This window comes from Ursus arctos, unplaced genomic scaffold (genome assembly GCF_023065955.2).
Source record: "Ursus arctos isolate Adak ecotype North America unplaced genomic scaffold, UrsArc2.0 scaffold_25, whole genome shotgun sequence".
In the NCBI taxonomy this organism is placed as follows: domain Eukaryota; kingdom Metazoa; phylum Chordata; class Mammalia; order Carnivora; family Ursidae; genus Ursus; species Ursus arctos.
Genome location: NW_026622930.1, coordinates 37449051 through 37469036, shown reverse-complemented (window position 1 = coordinate 37469036; position 19986 = coordinate 37449051). Strand labels below are relative to the sequence as shown.

General features: G+C 46.2%; 1 protein-coding gene across 4 annotated transcripts in view; it reads left to right on the top strand.

Moving 5' to 3' along the window:
* Positions 1–19986, top strand: part of PRKCH (protein kinase C eta) — a 221880-nt gene that overhangs the window by 119997 nt on the left and 81897 nt on the right. For 2 of the 4 annotated variants that reach the window (XM_048219933.2, XM_048219935.2), the window contains exons 4-9: positions 770–804; positions 4026–4114; positions 5564–5693; positions 7917–8044; positions 11650–11793; positions 11968–12141. In XM_048219933.2, coding sequence (XP_048075890.1) covers positions 770–804; positions 4026–4114; positions 5564–5693; positions 7917–8044; positions 11650–11793; positions 11968–12141 — 700 coding nt within the window. Of the gene's footprint in view, positions 1–769; positions 805–4025; positions 4115–5563; positions 5694–7865; positions 8045–11649; positions 11794–11967; positions 12142–19986 lie in introns of all 4 variants that reach the window. The other 2 variants (XM_057318504.1, XM_048219934.2) reach the window with 1 other exon arrangement.

The window sequence follows — 19986 nt, the reverse complement described above, 5'->3', positions numbered from 1 at the left end:
AAGAAACTGTGGCTCAAAGGAGTTAGTGATGTGCCCCAGGTCACACCTAGGCCATCTGGTTTCAGAGTCTGTGCCCTGAGCCTCCCTCTTATGCGTGCTGCCTCATAGGACTTTTGTGAGGATTAAATGAAATGCCGTACGCCAGCAGCTTGGCTCGGTGCCTGGCACACCCCCCGGGCTTAATAAAATGTGGTCTGTGTTAAATGAGAATGAGGATAGTGTCATCATCGCCCAGAGAACGTACTAGGGAGAGATCAGGATGATAACTGTGGGCCTGATAGGCTTCTTGCGGCAGCATTTCTGCCCCGCCCCCGCCCAGGCTCTCGGGGTGATGGGGGCACAGGGAAGAGGGAGGGTGTCTCAGGCCAGGCGCCTGCGGTGGACGCATCTGCTTCCTTCACCGCCTGTGCAGCTTTCTGTGTATGTGGGTGAGAACACCCAAGAAGGTGGTGGAGTGACCCTTCAGGCTGGGGCTCAGTGACAGGACCAGATGAGGACCTGGGTTTGCCACAGAGGGAGGGGGTAGAATGAGGATCACCGGCGCCCACCTGTGTATATCGCTGGAGGACTCTGATCATCAGGTGACTTCCTCCATGTCCTGTGGGAACCAACAAGGGCTCAGAAATCACCTCCTCTCTGCTTCTCTGAGATTGCTTCTCATAAAGGAGCAGAGGATGGCATGCATTTGTTTTCCTGAAATACTATGATTGTAGGAGCATTGTTGCTGAAATAGATTGATGCTAACCTTTGTTTCTATTGTCTTGAACAGGGGAGTATTTGGGAAACAAGGTTATCAGTGTCAAGGTAAGAAAACATTTTAAAAACTGTGTTTAATATTGCTCCTATGTTGAAAACTGATTAGACTAAGAGGAGAACAGGATACATTTCATTAATATTGCGATAGATAACTCTGCAGGTCAAAGGGGACCCCTGTAGAATCGCAACTTTTTAGTTGTGGTTCGAATTTTGGCTACATTTTAACCAGCATAGAGGGGACATTTTTATTTCTAAAGCCAAGGTACCTAATAAAGTTTGTTTAAAGTTTTGTCTCTGTGATAACTTGAAAATACTGAAAGGTGATGCCATTTGGTGGGCATTAAATCTTGAAGCTAAATTTTTGTCTTTTACAGCCCTGTTGTTAATAGGGGTGAGAAGTGGCATGGTGTTGTCTCTTAACCTAGATAGGGAATAGAAGCAATGATCCCAGTTGCTTTTTGGTTTTTTAATTTAAAAAGTGTGAGAAATGTTCAAAGTTAATCTGTTAATGAGTAAGTTATTATACATTAAATTTATTTTGATTTTCACAATTCTAAGATAAAACCAATTTACTAGTGTTGCAAATGGGAGGAGTGAAAGGAGGCTGTCACTCAGATTTAGGCAGACTGGGTTTGTCTGTCTTTTATTTGGGCCGCCCTTGTTGCTGGCTTGAGCGTCATCACACAGTTTATACACAGGGGACCTGTCTTCTTGACGTGCGCTCGACGGGTGATTGGTAAAATAGCACTACGTGTCCCGGAGTGGTAGCCTCCATCCAGGAAGGAAATCCTGCCTTCTCTTCTGGAGAAGGTGAGGCAGAACATTTATTCCCTTAGAATAGAATAGGACATACTCTTGGATATAATTTTCATTTAACATGTATGAACAATTAATTCTATTGAGTTCTCAAAGTTAGAAAAACACAGAATATATGATCAATATGACACTAATTGACTTTATGCTATTAATCTCAGCCCCAAATGAGAACATAGCTCACAGGTGAGAATCGATGTCACTTTTTGGCACCTGTCCAGCACAGGGATGTGCCCTGTGGTCAACCCTGGTCCCTCTTATGCATAGTGCCAGGATATTTGATGGGCTGATTTTCAGTGGGCCACCTGTTGTTGAAAGAGCAAGAAAGAACATTGGTCAGGAGATATGAAGACACCAATATGTTCACACCTTGTTAAGGGACATAAAATCAAATACCTGGTTTGAGAAGGGTATATACCGTGCTAACACTAATCAGAAGCAAATAGACAAGGCAGACTTCAAAACAAAGATTATTATCAGGGATAAGGAGAGGCATTATTTAATGATAAAGGGGTCAGTTTTTCAAGAAGACCTGATGATCCTTAACATGTAGGCACCTAATGACAGTGCATCAAAATACATAAGACAAAAACTGATAGAACTGCAAGTACGTATAGACAGATCCACTAGTTGGAGACTTCAATATCTCAGTAACTGATAGGTCCAGCAGGCAGAAAGTCTGCAAGGGTATCACAGTTTGATCAAATTGACATTTATAGACTACTCCACCTAACAATAGAAGGATATGCATTCTTCTCAAGCTCACAAGGAATATTTATCAAAATAGACCACATTCTGGCCCGTGAAATAAGCCTTAATGAATTTAAAAGAATAGAAGTCATTAAAAAAAAAAAAAGAAATCATAAAAAGTATCTTTTCAGACCACAGTGGAATTAAACTACACATGAATAACAAAAAGATAGGTGGGAAGCCCCTCAAATATTTAGAGATTAAACAGCACATTTGAAATAGCACACGGGTAAAAGAAGACTCCAGAGAAAATGATAAATATTTCAGACCAAATGAAAATGAAAATACATTTTATCAAAATTTGTGGGATTCAGGCAAGGCAGTACTCAGAGGAAAATTTATAGCATTGAATGCATATATTAGAAAAGAAGGATCTAAAATCAGTAATCTAAGGTTTCATCTTTAAGGAAACTATAAAAAGGAGAGAAGCTTAAAGTGAGAAGAAGAAAAGAAATAAGATTAAAGCATAAATCAGTAAAATTGAAATTAGAAAAACAATAGAGAAAAATGACCAAATAAAAAGCTGTTCTTTAAAAAGATCGATAAAATTGATAAAGTTCTAGCCAAGCAAATGAAAAAAGCAAACCTCAGATGCTTCAGAATATTAGGTTTTTCTATGTGAGGGATAGTTTTGACATTCCCTCATATAAAAACACTGATTTTCTGGGAACGTTCAATTTGGTTCTCCTTCAAATTCAGTCTGATGAAAGCTAGATTTGTTTTATTTGCTGACATGTCATCAGTGTTTATGTATTTAATCCTAAAAACCTCCACATGTCTTGAAAGGTCTTAAAAATAACATATATTTTCATACTGCTGCATTGCACTTGCTCATCTGTTAATGGCAAACTGGACTCTGCATTATGTCAGTTATCCAGATGAAAATGGGAAAAAATGTTATTCCGAAGTTCTAAGTATTCAAACGATTGATTGAGTCATTCTGCAAATATTTAATGGGTGCCTGTCTTGTTCAAGGCATCGTGCTGCCTGGGAATTCTGAGGGCATTAGAGGCTACATGTGGAAGGTTTGAAATGCAGGGGCAGGCTAAGGGCTGTAAGCGATCCGAGGAGAGAGAGAGATGGTTTAGTCTAGAAGGGGAGTTAGGGGTAGTATATTTTCATGGAAGAGACATTTCTCAAGTTGTGTCTTATTATAAACTTAAGACGTAGTTAGGCGTTAGGCAAAGAGGATATCCTAGGGATTGAACAGGACATGGTCAGTGTGCAGGGGAGGGTGAAGGCTTGCTCTAGGGAGAGCAACCAATCTAGTTTTTATTGGAACAAAGAGCTCCCATAGAAGAAAGGTAACAGATAAGCTTGGGGTAGCTTCTGGAGGGCCTGAAACCTGGCTGGGAAATTTGAGCTTGACTCATCAGCAGTGAGATGCCATTGAAGGTTTAGATCGTGGGGCAAGAGGACCAGAATTCTACCGTGAGAGGATTCCTGTGGAGGGGGGTGCAGGCAGGAGGAAATCCAGAAAGGATGAAGTAGGCTCAAGACTTGAGTGTGAATAGCTTGGCTGTGAGCAAAGGCGTGAATCAGGGTGATGGTAATGACGGTGGGAAGGATGGGTGCACTGGATTCCATCGTGGGGGCCAGACACTCAAATCAAGTCACCTTGACATGGTGCAGCCCTTGTTGACTCTACTAGAACTGGCAGACTGTGAGTCTCCGAGGAATGTATAACCTTGCATTTAATCCCCTAGTGTGCACCTGTGTCGTCCATAAGCGCTGCCATCATCTGATTGTTACAGCCTGCACTTGCCAGAACAATATTAACAAAATGGATTCAAAGGTAAGAAGATGGAAGTTTGCTAATTAAGTGCCTGCGTGAGCTCATGTATGCACTTCTCGCTCTCTCTTTTCTTGCTTCATCCCCTTTCCACTTCCCTTCTGCACTCCTTGAAGTGATTGGTGGTATCAGAATTGAACTTTCTCTCCTTTTTATATTTTGCTATTTTTATTTCTGTACTTGCGTAGCCTGACCTGTCCTTGAGTTGATCCCATTAGTGGTCAGCTGGTTACAAGCTCTCAGGATCAGTTTTCCTAATTTGGAGAGCATTTTAGAGGGCTGAAAAGATCCCTGCGTTTGGCAGCCAATGACCAGGATTTGAATGCGGAATCCAGCTTCCGCTAGCCAGCTTCTCTGTCAGCCTCAGTCTCAAAATGGGATCCGTATTTCCTTCACGTGCTTTTTGTGAGGCTTCGACGAGATAGCACTGATGTGACAAGTATTTGTTAACTATAAATTATGCTTCCTCAATAAGGTGACTATTAGCCGCCTCCGGTGTCTTCCAAAATTTCCGGGAGGACGCACTTCTGTATATAAATGCTTGACTGTCATTCTCATCACTCGCATTGCATTCAGCGGGGGTCAGCACCTTCTAAACTGTGCAGCTAGAAAGTGGCTGGACTATTGCTGACAATGAGCAGTGGGTTTACAGGTGCATTGGAGAGTCTGACTTGGAGCTCAGCGGTCACTTATGGTACGCACACAGGGTTGCTCAAGGGCACTTGCAGAGGTTCGAGCCACGGCTTTTATGAGAAAGAGACCAGCAAAGTTTCAAGAGGAGTCCTAATTGCCCCACTCCTTGTCCCGTGTGGGTCTGTTGTCACTCCAATGGTGACGTAGACTGTAGCGCATATGCCTAGTCTAATTATTTGCTGGAAACACTTTGTGAGATGAAAGCAGGACCTGAGCACTCAGATTGTAATATGCAGATGGTGGGCACAGCCCAGAAGGGCTGAGTAAGCTGCTAGGATGTCACTTTGCAGTGAATTCCTTCTGTGGCTCTAGGCTCGCCGGGTGCCACCTTCTCCCGCAGACCCCCGACCAACACAATATCAGGGAAAGCCTGCGCTAACAGCAAGTGCATATGGTCTATAAGAGACCTGTTTAATCCTGAAGCTACAGGGGTCTAGGGAATAGACACGGGTGTGAGGGAGTTGGCGGGGAGAGAAATACAGCCTGAATATAAAAGATGATTAAAAAAAAAAAAAGGTTTTCATTCCTCTTTATCTCCCAAAATAGTGAATGATCTCATGTCCACTAGACCCTTTCTTTTTAGTCTCGTTGATTCGCAAAGGTGCTCAGCCTGGTGAGGAAGGCCCGAGCACAGGGAAATGATCTCCCCAGCTCAGGTGTCATGGTAACATGCTGCGTTTGGGGGGGGCTCCTGTTACAGTTTCTACAAGAGCTGTTGGCAGGCTTCCCAGCTCTTGTCCTCCTGCTGCTCTTTTGTAGATCGCTGAGCAGAGGTTTGGAATCAACATCCCGCACAAGTTCAACGTCCACAACTACAAAGTGCCGACGTTCTGCGATCACTGTGGCTCGCTGCTCTGGGGCATCATGCGCCAAGGACTTCAGTGCAAAAGTGAGCTGCTGGGGTGCTGGGCACCCGCGTCCTGGGAGCGCCGCGCTGCAAGCTTTAGGAGTTCTGTAGGCTCAGCTGCTGACCCAGGACCGATGGTTTTAGACACTTTGTAAACTAGGTCTTCGCAGTTCTAGGTGTATGTGTCGTTCGTCAGGCATGTAAGGAGAGCCCCATCCGGTCCAAAGATTTCCTAACTATAGATCCAGTCGGTTGTTAAATTCAGTGTTCTGTCTAGTCGGCGGTCAGCTGCTTAGTGCTGAGGGCCTGCTAGTTGCTGTGGATTTTCATAGGTATTTGAAAGAGGGAAAAATGGGATTTGGGTCAGAAACAGAAGTTGGTAGGAGGTGAGGTGGCCCAAAGAGAGGCTTCGGTTTTGAGTAAGAACTGGCAGGAGAGTAGGTCTAGTGATGTCACCAGAAATAAGCAGGAATTGAGTCAAAGCCCAACGAGAGCTTCCCCGGGGTCTTCTCGAAGAGATCGATAGGGATTGGAGAGGTAGGCGGGGTGAAGGATGTGTCAGCTTTGGCCATGGACTTACACGTCACTAACTGTGCCCAGTGCAGCCTGAGTTTGGAGCTTTTGCCTTAGCAAAGGGTCTGAGAGTAAGGGGTGATTCCCGTCCTGTTAGGAGCTGGGGAGTTGTTGAGTCATCTCCCACTGGGTGTTGCTGTAACAATCCGGCTGTCACGGGGCGCAGTCCCCTGCAGAAATACAGGCGAGTGTCCGCCCGAAGCTTTAGCTAAGTCCTGAGTCACTGGGGGAGGCGGAGTTGATGTCAGAGCAGCTGGACAGCGTCCCGCACTGCCTGCACTTACCAAGCCCACTTCTGCCGACAGAAAGGGACTAGTCCTTGTCTTTAACAAGGGCAAACTCTTTCATCTCTCGAGGACATCATTTCATAATTCTTTTTTCCTAGATACATGAAGTAATTCTTTTTCAACCCAAACAGCACCCAGCTCGTGCATAGCTTTGCTTAGGTTTGATCTTAAGCTGAATGGTCTCCCCTGGGCGTGGGTTTCATCGCAGAAGGCACTTTCTGCTTTTGCAGTCATTGCCGACATGCAGAGCTGTGCGTGGGGCTCCTCCACGTGGTTCTTGTCCCTCGTGGCCTGGGGGTAGCACACAGACAGTGATCCATTTCCAGTGCTTTTTGCTCGTGTTGTCACTGGCACCTTCGAAAGGGCACTGCAGGCCTGTGTGTCTCTGTGCCTGCCTTCCCGAGAGAGGGGGATTTCCCAAGAGGGGCTAATGAAGCTGCAGCCTCAGGGTCCCTCCCTTGCCAGGGTACCTTCCAGAGCTCTCCACTTAACTGGATGTTCTTTTTCTTAAAGAGGACACCCTAAGTTACATACACTCAGGCCCCCCAAACCTGGATCTGGGTATGCTTCCAGAGGTGGGTTGACACTCCAGATACAGGAATTTGTTGTCTGCGGTCCTTAGTTTTGCCTCCCGTCAGCAGGGCCCATGCAAAGAAACTGCGTCAGAACTTCCTGCTGATTGAACTTGGGTCCCTTCAGCATCCCAAGTCCGTTTCCTATGTACCGGGAACGTAGCTTGCTTCTCTCTCCTCTTCCAACTGTCGTTGATTTTGACCTTTAAAAAACTTGCTCTTCTCCCCCATGAAGTAGTTAGAACCACAGGCTGCAAGGCCTGAGAACCTCAGCCCCACAGGATGCTGTGCCCTGGGCTGCGAGGGCTCCCCGACCACAACAATACTCAGAAAGAGAGCTTCACTTAGAGGTGTTTCTCTCAGACACGCCATTTCCATCCTGTTTGAACAGCGATCTCTACGTGGCGTTTAGATTGCTACCTTTTATTGAGTGATACAAGGAAAAGCATAAAGTCAGTTGGCATGATTCCTTGTTAGTTAATTGACTGAAATGTCACCTTGATGAACGTTTTGATTTCTATATTGAATCACGCTGTTCAATCGGCAATGACTATTACACATGATTTAGGTGGATGTCTTTCATCAAGTCACAGTGAAAAAAGTGGATTTGAAATATATTATTCGTCAGTATGCCAGGCTTTCTGCTGCTGCATAAAGCAGCAATGGGAGAAATGTCAGGGTTTGTTTTGAGTGCAAGTTCAGTTTAATGAGAGGATGGCATTGTTCAGCCTGGATCATTCCCCTGTCATAATCTTTCAGGATACTAACGTTCTTTTTTGCAGCACATGTTGACTCCTTCCTGAACGTGGATTCCCTTCTCTTCCCCTCTCCAGTCTGTAAGATGAATGTCCACATCCGATGTCAGGCGAACGTGGCCCCGAACTGTGGGGTAAATGCGGTGGAGCTCGCCAAGACCCTGGCCGGGATGGGCCTCCAGCCTGGAAATATTTCTCCAACCTCGGTGAGACTTGGCTTTTTTCGATGTATCGTAATTTAGAAGTTGTTCAGATGTGGTGAGTCCGAATGAGTGCATGAGGCATAATCGAAGTTCCTAATCTCAGCAAACACAATAAACGGACTTATTGTATTTTTAAAGAGCATTTTGTTCCACAAAAAGGATTCTTTTTACAATTATATGACAAGAAAAAATAAGCATGCACATATAGCAGGAAGCAGAAGGAGGATTTTTTTTTTTTTTTTTTTTTTTTGATTAGCTTCCTGTCAGTGTGGTGTGGTGAAGCTCTGGAATCCAGGGCCCTGGGTTACCCTCTTTGCTGGGGCCCCGGCAGTAGAGTTGACCAGCAGCTACGGGCCTCAGCTTCCTCCTCTCTAAAGGGGTTGAACTTGAAGATGTCTGAGATTCTCCCCAGCTCTGAAGTCTCACTGTTCTACAGTTTTTGTTTATGGATTGTGAATTTATCTCTCAAGTTCAGCAACAAAGAGGAGTTCCTTCCTCTCAGTTCCTGGGAGTGGGTGGAGTTGTCCATTGCTTTGGGCGTGTTTTGTCTCTCGGCCTCCCCGAGTGACCTCTGCTCGCTCTTGACCATTAGAGCCTCAGCCACTTCCCAGGCCCACGTCCTATGGCTGCCTTCCTGGCTGGGGCTGCAGAGAGCTGGGAAAGAGCCCTGGCTCCTATTGTGGCTTGTGAAAGGTGTAGCTTGATAACCGGTTTAGGAAACTTCTAGACTTAAATATCTCTGGGTACTTAGGAAGGGATGCGCAATCACTGTCAAGTTCTTGGTTATCCAGAAAATGTCTGTACTCATCACCCCATTTTCTTATTACTGGTAGATTAGGGACTTGGACTGAAATTGTATTCCTTTATTTAAGGGAAGCATCAGCAAAGTCTAATGTCTAGACTATGGACAGACAGGCAGGATGCTAGTACCAGGAGGGGGATTTCTTTCTTTCTTTTTTTTTTTTTTAAAGTTTTTATTTATTATTTATTTGACAGAGAGAGAGACAGCCAGAGAGAGAGGGAACACAAGCAGGGGGACTGGGAGAGGAAGAAGCAGGCTCCCAGTGGAGGGGCCTGATGTGGGGCTCGATCCCGTAACACCGGGATCACGCCCTGAGCAGAAGGCAGACGCTTAAAGACTGAGCCACCCAGGCGCCCCAGGAGGGGGATTTCTAATGCATGGGACAGCTGTTCCCGAAGGGCATGGATTAAGGATTTCAGCCTGCACCAGGGCTCCTAAAGTGTCATGGGAATAAGATAGACCATGTGGCACAAGCTCTAGAATGTACATTGCCACTTGTCAATTGTCACTTGAACCAAGGATCTTTAATGTTATGATATTTAAAAGTGGCAAAACCAAAATTACCTGTCATTTGACAGCACAACATGAAAAAGAATCTTAAGTCTATCAAAAGAGAAGAATGGGTTTAAAAAAAAAAAAAGTTTGAGAAATACTGGCTTAGAGTTTTCTAGCACGACCAGAGGAAGTATTTAAGTGGAGGAAGTGAGATTCAAGCTAGGAAAGTTTTTCTATCTTTGAAATATTTGTGATCAGAGATCCGGGGGAAGAAACTACTAAAAACAACTGGATTTTTTTTCTTTTTTTTTTTTTTTAAGGTTTTATTTATTTATTTGACAGAGAGAGAGAGACAGCCAGCGAGAGAGGGAACACAAGCAGGGGGAGTGGGAGAGGAAGAAGCAGGCTCATAGCGGAGGAGCCTGATGTGGGGCTCGATCCCATAACGCAGGGACCACGCCCTGAGCTGAAGGCAGACGCTTAACGACTGAGCCACCCAGGCGCCCCAACAACTGGATTTTTAAAGATGATCCGTTTTATATCTATAATCACTGTTTTATTGGGTTAAGTCAAAGCCTTGTAGCTTCAAGCAATTGCACAGTGGTTGTTTATCAAAAACATTACTTAGAAGTTGTTCCAGATAAGCTGGGGTTTTTCAGCTAAATAGGTCAGGAGCTTCCGAACATTAGACTTTTGACCTGTCGTCTAGCGGTAGCTCGTCTTATAAATGTCCCAAGGTGTACATCTGCAAGTCATCTCCGTTAGGGAGCTCCCTCGCTGTGGCAGGGCTTGGACCAGTGGGATGGGGCTGGTTTACCCACGGAGGACCTCCTTCCAGTTCACTATGGAGAGACTGGAGCCCTCCTTGTGCTGGTGGTCAATCTTTCTAGAGAGCCACTTGACTATGTGTCAAAAGTCTTCAAGATTTAGGGGCACCTGGGTGGCTCCGTCATTAAGCGTCTGCCTTCGGCTCAGGGCGTGATTCCGGCGTTATGGGATCATCGAGCCCTGCATAGAGCTCCCTGCTCAGCAGGAAGCCTGCTTCTCCCTCTCCCACTCCCCCTGCTTGTGTTCCCTCTCTCGCTGGCTGTCTCTCTCTCTGTCAAATAAATCTTTAAAAAAAAAAACAAAGTCTTCAAGATTTATATTTTGGCCCAAAAGATTGCATTTCCAGAAAGTTATCATAAGAAAATAGATGATGCCCGTGATCATGTTGATGACAGCAGCTCAGTTCATGTGTATTGACTGTGCCAGGCACCGATCTAAGTGCTTTATGTGCTTTTATTCATTCCTCATAATAATTTGTGCGGCAGGTGCTATAACCTCCTCTTTGTTAGAAGAAACTGAGGCACAGAGACGATGGGTAGGTAACTTGCCCAAAGTTCCAGGATTAGGTTACTGAGCTGTGATTTGGACCCAGGCAGCTTGCTTGAGAGCCTAGATTCTTAATCGCCCCGCTTTGGAGATTTGCCTGCAGGGATGTTCATGATGGTATTATTTAAACTGGCAAAAAAAAAAAAAAAAAAAAAAGGAGATAACCTATGCTTCCAATAGCAGGGGAATTAATGAATAAACTGTGATATACCCATAAAACAGAATATTGGACACCCCTTAAAACTCATGTTCTTGAAGGATATCAAAAATACACATGAAATGCGTTGAATAAAAATGTGTGTTATGAAACCACAATTTTATTATATCTTTAAAAATCAAGTGTAAAGATAGATATATGTGTATGTGTAACAGGTTTTATTTTTTATTTTTTGAAGGGGGTGCTGATAAGATTAGAGGTATTTAAATTTTAATCCTTCATACATTCTTTCATTATTCTAGCTTTTAATATTAATTTTTATTTCTCTTATATAATTTTAAATAATGCGTAATAAATATTGCTTCGTTCACATCCTGGTATGGATTCCTTGAGCAAATGTGAAACCGGCTCTTTGAACGAAGTGGACACCAGGTGGCGCTCTTGGAAACCGACCATCCTGTGGAAATCCACCGCAAGCCACTGGAGGGACCAGACTAAGGCGTTTGTGTTTCATACACTCCCATTTGAGTTCAAACTGAAACTCTCGGTGGCTTAGATATATTTTAAAGTGATTATTTTCCCAAATACAGTAAGCACAGATCAGGAGCTGCTACTGAGGTAGTTTTGAAGGGCAGAGCTTGATCACATGTCAAGCTGAATTGATCTTTCCCCATATGCTGTGTTGAGAGTTGAGGCAGCAAATAAGGTCGTCTCCATCCACAAATGCTTCACGCCCGTGCTGCGTCCTCTGACTCCATGTTTTCCTACTCTTCTTTGCAGAAGCTCGTTTCCAGGTCAACTCTAAGACGACAGGGAAGGGAAAACACCAAAGAAGGAAATGGGATCGGGGTTAATTCTTCCAGCCGGCTTGGTATCGACAACTTCGAGTTCATCCGAGTGTTGGGGAAGGGGAGCTTCGGGAAGGTGAGGCTTGGCTTCTGAGGTGTCTGGCTTACAGTAAGCATGCTACGTGGATGTTTTCTGAGTGTGTGCATACATATTTATGGTCACACCTCCCAAGTGCCAGGCCCATTCTGCCCCACGTGTTCCCACACCCTGAGAATCTCCAGAGTTCTCCCTTCTCCTGCTTTGCCATAGGTGATGCTTGCAAGAATAAAAGAGACGGGAGACCTCTATGCCGTGAAGGTGCTGAAGAAGGATGTGATCTTGCAGGATGACGATGTGGAGTGCACAATGACGGAAAAAAGGGTCCTGTCCTTGGCTCGCGATCACCCCTTCCTCACACAGTTGTTCTGCTGCTTTCAAACACCCGTAAGTAGGACTCACATTCACCACCTCAATGGCTTCCTTTCTTAAAGCGATGGGACAATAAGGTGTTGAAGATTTCACAAAGAAGTGCATCAGACTTTGAGGCATGAACTCTCACTGTAGGGCCATAGGGAGGTACCGGTAACTTCTGATGACCTCTGGGAGAAAGCTGAAACCAGTGAACTAACCGCTTACTGTCATGTTGTCCCAGAGAAGGATCATCTCAAGGGTTGAAAAGGTCTTCGTATGTAAGTCTCCTCTAGCAGAGTGAAAGGTATAGAAGTCTAAGAACAGAGTAAATGTCATGGGCTGCTAATCTTGGTGACTTTGACCTTGGCTCTACCCCTAAATGCTGAGCTAGTTATGACCTGGGCATGAAAGTTCAGATCAGGATAGGTCCAGAGAGAGAAACTTAATTTGTCAAGTCTCAAGGCACTGCTCCTCACCGTAATCAGGGGCCCTTTGTTTGATTTCTGCGAACCGATCCTGGGATTCAAGTCTGTCTACGCTATCATGGTGTGCAGTTAGGAATACTTTTGGCCGCAGTTAATGGAATACCCAACCAAGAGTCCTTTATGTGATAAACAGAAAGGATGAATTTAGCTCATTAGTACAACCCCTTTTTTTCTTGAAGTCTGGCAGTGACAATGTTAGGGTTGGGTTAGTCATCCAGTGACATGGGGCATCTCTTCCCCATGGGGTCTCAAGTTATTTGCCACAGTCCTCTCAACATCACACCTCGTGTGATGGCATCCAGAGCTGGAAGCACGAGGGCAGAGGCGCAAGGGCCTTGTGGGCCACTCTTCTTTTAGCAAAGAGAGAAATCTTTCTAGACTTGAGTCACCTGCTCACTCTTAGCTGCAAAGGATGCTAGAAGAACATATATCTGGCCAAGATAAGCAGGTTACCCTGGTTGGCTCCCACCAACCTTGACTCATCCCCTGGGGCATGGCACTCTGCGGTCTCTTTAGCATTGGGCTTGGAACTCGGCCTCTGTCTTCAATGAAGAGGAGAGATGGCTCCTGAGAAGGCACCCAGAGATATTTCAGAACCTTCTTGCAGTCAAAAGGCATTTTGGGAGAGAGAACCCAGAACACGTACCTTGTCTCTGCTAGCATCAGGGCTGTGGAAAGTGTGTGTGTGTGTGGGGGGGGGTGGAATAGGGACATCCCAGCCGTACCGGGGATCCTGCAGTCCATTTCTAGGGAAAGTGACAGCTACGCTCAGACCAGAAGGGTGAGTTAAAATAATGAGGCAAAGAGAATGAAGGTAAACGTGCCATCTAGGTGTAATGGTTAGTGAGAGCAAGAGGTGTGAAGACCACTCAGCACGCTTGAAGTGTGGGGGTTGGGGAGGGGCATGGAGAGAACAACAGATGGGGCAGAGGTGACCTGGGCCCGGCTGGGAAGGGCCTCTGTAGGCTCTGTTAAGGGCCTTAGATTTTAGTCCTAAGAGCAAACGGAAGAAGTTTAAGTGGAGGAATGACATTTCAGATTCTATTTTTTAACTATAAAAAAAGCTAACTTTCTGCGATGGGTAATGGGAGCATCCTCCAATTATCCGTATCCTTTCTCTGAAAGGAACAGCTATTACTAATTTCATGTGCTGCCTTTCAGAGAGGCTTTTGCGCATGAAAGCATACACAACACAGACTCGCATCTAGATAGATAGACAGATATTTTAAAACACAAATGGTAGCATACCTTGCCTACCGTTCTACACCTTACTCTTTTAATGTAACATATATCTTGGAAATTGTGTCATATTTGTACATATCTAGCTGCCTCATTTTTAAAAACAGGTGCAAAGTCTTCTATTTTAAGACCGTGGCATTATTTATTTAGCTCGTTTCCTGTTGTTACGTATTTAGGTTGTACCTAGTCTTTTATTCCCGTCAGTGTTGCATTGAGTCCCCTTGCACTTTTAGTTTTACATATCGTTCTATTATTCTATCTGACGCACAACTAGAAGTGGTATCGCTTGGCCAGTGGTGTGTGCTTGAGAATTGTGACTGACTCCAATCAGCCTTCTTCCCCACAGCAGTAAAAGATGGCTAACATTTTATCACCCTATATACCAGGCACTGTTCTAAGTGTCTATGAGCATTGTCTCCCTAAATCCTTCGAGTAGCCCCGTGAAGTTAGCACCACTCACATTTTCCAGTTAAAGGAGACTGAGGCCCAAATAAATTTAACTTCCAAGAGTCCAAACCCCAGGCAGTCTGACTGCAGAGCCCAGGCTCTTCTCTCTTGCTCGCCGTATTTCTTTTTTTTTTTTTTTTTAAAGATTTTATTTACTTATTCGACAGAGAGAGAGACAGCCAGCGAGAGAGGGAACACAAGCAGGGGGAGTGGGAGAGGAAGAAGCAGGCTCCCAGCGGAGGAGCCTGATGTGGGGCTCGATCCCATAATGCCGGGATCACGCCCTGAGCCGAAGGCAGACGCTTAACCGCTGTGCCACCCAGGCGCCCCTCGCCGTATTTCTGAATTCACATTTCCAGGCCATATGTGAGGCCTCTTTCCCCCCTCATGCCATGCAATCTATCATGGTGATGATCAGACAGATTTAAAACATGGTTTCTTCAGAGTTCTCATTGGCATTCCTCTGATTGTATGAGGCTGAGCGTTCACAGATGTTCCCAGAAGGCTGGGAGCTGGGAGATGGGAGAATGTACTAGAGACATGCACTCCCATGCTGTGCGAGCATATTGGAAGGAGCTGGGGCATCAGCTAACAGTTTCATGGGTCCTGGTTGTCCCTGCACTCCTTCCTCCTTCCCCTCCTAGTCTGGACTCCAGGGGGCCACACCCTCCTCACCTCATGGACTGTGGTTCAGTCCAACAGCCCTGGAGCCCACGCGGCCCCTGCTGCCTTGCCTGATTTCGGGCTGCCCATCTCTGCGGTCCAGGGCTCCTTTGGAGCTCTACTTGTGCTCATCCTCCCCACTTCCTGGAGAACCCTTGAAATTCTATTTCCTGTGCTGTGTTCTGCCTGCAAAAACCCCTCCCTCACCCTCACCTCTCTCATCCAGCTGTTGCGTCAGAGGGGAATGCAGTGACAGTCGGGCTTGAAAACACCCTTGTCAAGAAGGACGGTACCATGGGTTGGTACCAGTTGTCTGCCTGCATTTCAAGCTTGAGCCTTGGGCCCATACCATGAATCAAGACAGCCAGACAGGGTTACTCTCGGATCATCTGTCTGGGGCCTGGGCCAAAGAATGGATGGTTTTCTATGACATTAAGTTAGACAATTTTTACTGGCTGATAACCTTTGAATCAGACAGTTGACAGGCAATTAGTGAACTTAGTCTGGTTGTGCAGTGTCTGTTGTTTCCAGGCACTCTAATGAACAAGTAAGGAAGTGTCTCACACTGAACACCGGAGGACTCGTACCTGCAAAAGGAAATGCTCATGATTCTATAGAACAGTCTGAGGTCTCAACACAATTAGATTGTGTTATGGTAGAGTAGAACAAGAAATGAACCTGGAACAGATTGGGATCCCAATGAAAATAGCATAAACAGTGCAGAATTTTCTAGAAAAATATATTATACAATAAAGCAAATTATTGGTGGCCACACACAATGTCCACAGCGTTCCCCAGGTGTTAAGCACTGGCAGTCTTTTCCCTAGTGGTAGTTTCATGTGTGGCCACAAGGTGGCAGTCGTTACTGCAAGGTGATTTTATTTTTTCCACCAGAGATAGGACCTGACATTGGGAGTTAGAATTTGTGTTTTGCAGTAGATGTCTCCAAAGCAAAGGGTAAAAAGAATGTTCTCCTGTTTTAAGTCTATATGGTAAAGTAGAGGGAACCAGCCTAAAGAATCAAGTGGATTTTTCTCCTGCTGAGCTAGAGATATACAATTTTCATTTTGCTATAGTTTATACCTTCTCTCCAGTTTGCAAGGTCTCAGATTCCATAATATGCACGGCATTTATTTGCCAGACATCTGTCCATCTGTCAGAAATCCCCAGTGGCTATCCCCATTTGCTGTTGAAAAACTAACTATACAGAACAGAAAATGTTAGTTGCTACGTTACAGCAGATATATTACTTTGGAGCTACTCAGTTTGGCGGCCACGGCCTCTAAAATGAGCCACTAATCCGTGTGTTATGCTGAACTGTTAAGGCCAGCATTTAGAAGTGAGCCGAGGTGAGGTATTAGGGTCACACCCAGCTCTCTGCAAAGTATCATCTCATTATAGAAGCCCTTAGAGAATGGTTATTCCTCTTACATCCAGCCCTGTGGAATGAGTGTCTCTGGGGCCCAGAGACAGGCAGTGGGTAACTTGCAGAGGGTCGCCTGGACTGCAAGTGGGGGAGACAGGGTTCATCTCTGGGTCAGGCTGACCCCGGAGCCGGCTCTGTGCCCTGACCTGTCAGTGCACATGTCACTGACTCATCATCTGCTTCAGCACCTCCTGTCTGCCTCGGCTCCCCTCCAACCTGCTGCTATGGAAGCAGCATTGCCCTTGGATGTGGAAGACCCGAGTTCTTCCAGCTTTGTTTTTCTTGGAGTGGCTCGACCCCACCTTAAAAATTCTTTTGAGCTTTAAAGTTCTCATGGTTAACATGAAAGCAGGAGCATAGTGAGGACCAGAGGAGAGAGTGCAGAAATGCTCTGTACACGTGCAGCACTATTCACACATAAGACTCGCTGCTGTGATGACTGCCTCCTTCTTTACACCAAAGAAAAATGTCCTGGGGCTTCCCAGGGCCAGCACAGACCCCACATAGAGGGTAGAGTAAATACCCCAAAAGTAGGAATTTTGGAGCCACTCTTGTTCTTGGCAAACACAAAAAAATAAATTTCGAATTAGTAGATAATTTATCAAGCTTGCTTCATAGGATTATGAGCTCAGAAATTATTGCCTCCAATTCTTTCATGAGAATGCATGTTACTTGCAAATATGTAATTAAATTGCCATCCTCAAACCTTCGCCGTAGTGAAATGATCAGGTGTCAGACACTGTCCTAAGCATCTACCATGTATTATTTGCTCCTTGCACTTCTTACAACAGCCCTATGGGACAGGTGCAATTATTATCTTCATTTTGCCAAGTGATAAAGTACCGGGGAGTTAAGTCACTTGCTTAAAATCTGATATAGTAAATGATGGAACTATAAAGTTAGAGCCCGGGAAATAATGCAGAATTTATGACGATTAGTGGCGTGTATCCGTATCAGGTTCTGTTCGAGATGGTGAACGGGCAAACTAGGTCCTCCAAAAAGGGCCTGTGGGGAAAGTACACCAAATAACTGCCAGGGACGGCTCGAAGGTAGTGACATGATGGATGTTTTTTCTTCTTTGTTCTATTTGCTGATTTTGGTCGAGGGACTCTATTTCTTTAACAGTGGGGGTGGGGAGGGGTGAGGCATTACTAAGCCAGGGTGGAGGAGGGGGGTCCCTGTTGGGGTTCAGGCTAGTGAACACTGCCTTCCCCGCTCTTCCACGTTAAATTCGCCTCACACCCCTTTCCTCTTCATCAGTGGCCCTTGTGGCAGCCGCTGAGCCTCCTGGCATTTGCAGCCTGAATCCAGGCCTCCCTCACCCCCGCCCCCAGCTCCCGGGGGCTGTCCACTGGCTCTCCTCCTGGAGCCTCAGCTGAGTGTGGAGGGAGGGAAGAACAAAGAGGGGGCAGTAGCAGGAGGGGGAGTGGCAAAGTAAATACTGGTCAGATGCCTTAGTCTTTGTTCAGAGACCCAGTTTATTGAAGGAAAATTTCCATTTGGAAGATGCTCTGTGCCTGGTGCCCAGGAGCTGCCTGTCATGCGCAGGACCCGGGCCCAGGTCAGAGACACAAGTCATGCGGAGCCTCTCTTTTTTGGGAACGCTGCCGTTTGTGTTTGCAATCTGCTGTGTTCAGGTGGGCCACAGAACGCACGCTCCCTTCCTCGACAGGGACAGAAGGCCAGCGCTCTGGATTGCTACCCCCACCCATCCTCCACCTGTCCGGCTTTCCTCAGGACACCTTGCTGCCGGGGGGGGGGGGGGGTGTTGTCGGGGTGTCCGCCTGCCAGGCTTGGCCACGAACACAGTGCCCCTCGGTTCTCACAGGAACGCAGCCTTCCAGAAGAAACCACTCCTCAAATATTGGTCAACAAAACAGAAATCCTCCTTCCCAAGGTTAAGGTGTCCAGTAATCTTGCACACTAAACGCTGTCCACTTACACAACTGCTAACCGTGATTTCAGTATATTTGAGTTGTACGTTAAGTATGTTCTGAAAATCACCTGGCAACTTGAGTATGCAGGGATGTTACTCTCTATTTTCTCCGTTGCTGTTATGGGAAATATTAGCAAAGGAGTGTGTGTGTGTGCGTGTATGTGAGAGACAGACAGATGAGATAACAAGTCATGTGGCTCTGGAATGAATCTTTCAGAATTTTATCAGGCAGGCGACTACACTGCCACCTCCAGTGTCAGAACTCTGAGTTCTACTTCTGGCTTAACTCATAGCCCCTTTGTTTTTAGGAAGGTCTTGCATTTGATTTTTTTCCATCTAAGTTCCTCCATCTGGATCTGTGTTTTACTCTCATGGACCTGTGGGTCCAGAGAGTGACCCTGCAGTTAGCTTCATGCACGTGGTGGGTGGGAGGCTGCAGCCTGCCCCACAGCTCTGCCCACTCCCCCACCCGCAGCCCTGCGCAGCCACCTGTGGCCCCCTGCAGCCCTGCACAGCCCCGCCAGCCCCCCACCATCCCCCAGCCCCCTGCCAGCCTTGCACAGTCCCCTACAGCTCTCCGCAGCCCCCCACCGTAATCCCGCTGCCCCCCCACTGCCCCCCAGCCCCCTGCCAGCACCCTCCCCCAGCCCCGCCGGCCTCCCTACAGCCCCACGCAGCCCTGACCCATTCCAGTCCCTCCAGCTCTCTTTCCCTTCCCTGAGTGTCGAGTGGGTACTTGGCAGCGGTCACCAGCCTCTTTGTGTGCAGAGCTCCTGCCAGAGACTGGTCTAGAGGACGAGAAGGCACACTCGGCCCCTGGAGTGGTGTTACCCGTGGTGTTCGGAACTAGGGGAAGAAACCCTGTGACAGTGGTTAGGTGAGGAGAGGGAAAAGTGCAGCCAAAAAAGCTAGAAAGAACAAGGGTCTGAAGAGGCCTCTGTTAATGCCTTCAGAGAGCTGGTGGATTCTTAGGGCCTGAGTGGTATCCGCCTGGTGGAAGGGATGAGTGAAGAGGAATGGCAGCTGCTGTTTGTTGAGACCTTAGCGTGTGTTCTAGGCGCTTATATCCGTTACTGGTGCCTATATGGCTGTGCGTGTTGGCATTGCATGAACATCTATGCAATGAGTTATTCAATACCCAAGACAATCCAGGGTGATATAGATACTATTCTCCTCATTTTAAAGATCTGGAAACTGAGAGGTCCAAAGAGGTTAAATAACTTGTCCCAGATCACACAGCAAGCAAGCGTCAGACCATGGATTCTTCACCAGGTCATCTAGCTTAGTGATCTATGCCATGACCTTTAAAATACCTCATATAGAAATGTCTTCTCCCTGGAATATGTGCCGAGAATAGTGTCATTAGGCAGGAATAAAGACAGTTTTTTACATTATCTAGTTTTGCGGCCTTTTATGAAACACCAAAGGATATTTCCTCTTATCTGTTTAGAACTAGGTTTCCTCGTTTCCCTGAGCAATGCCTGCCACAAATACTATTTGGTCTGTGTATGGGTCATTTGTTATAGTTTGCCTTTGGCTTAGATCAAAATAGAACATGAGCCAGAACATGGTGTTTCCCAGTTGGGCATGTTCCCAACTTATTAATAGTGTTCCATCTGGTGACAAAATGCACATAGACCATCTCTAGGGTCTGGATTTCTTGGGGGGGGGGCGGTCATTTG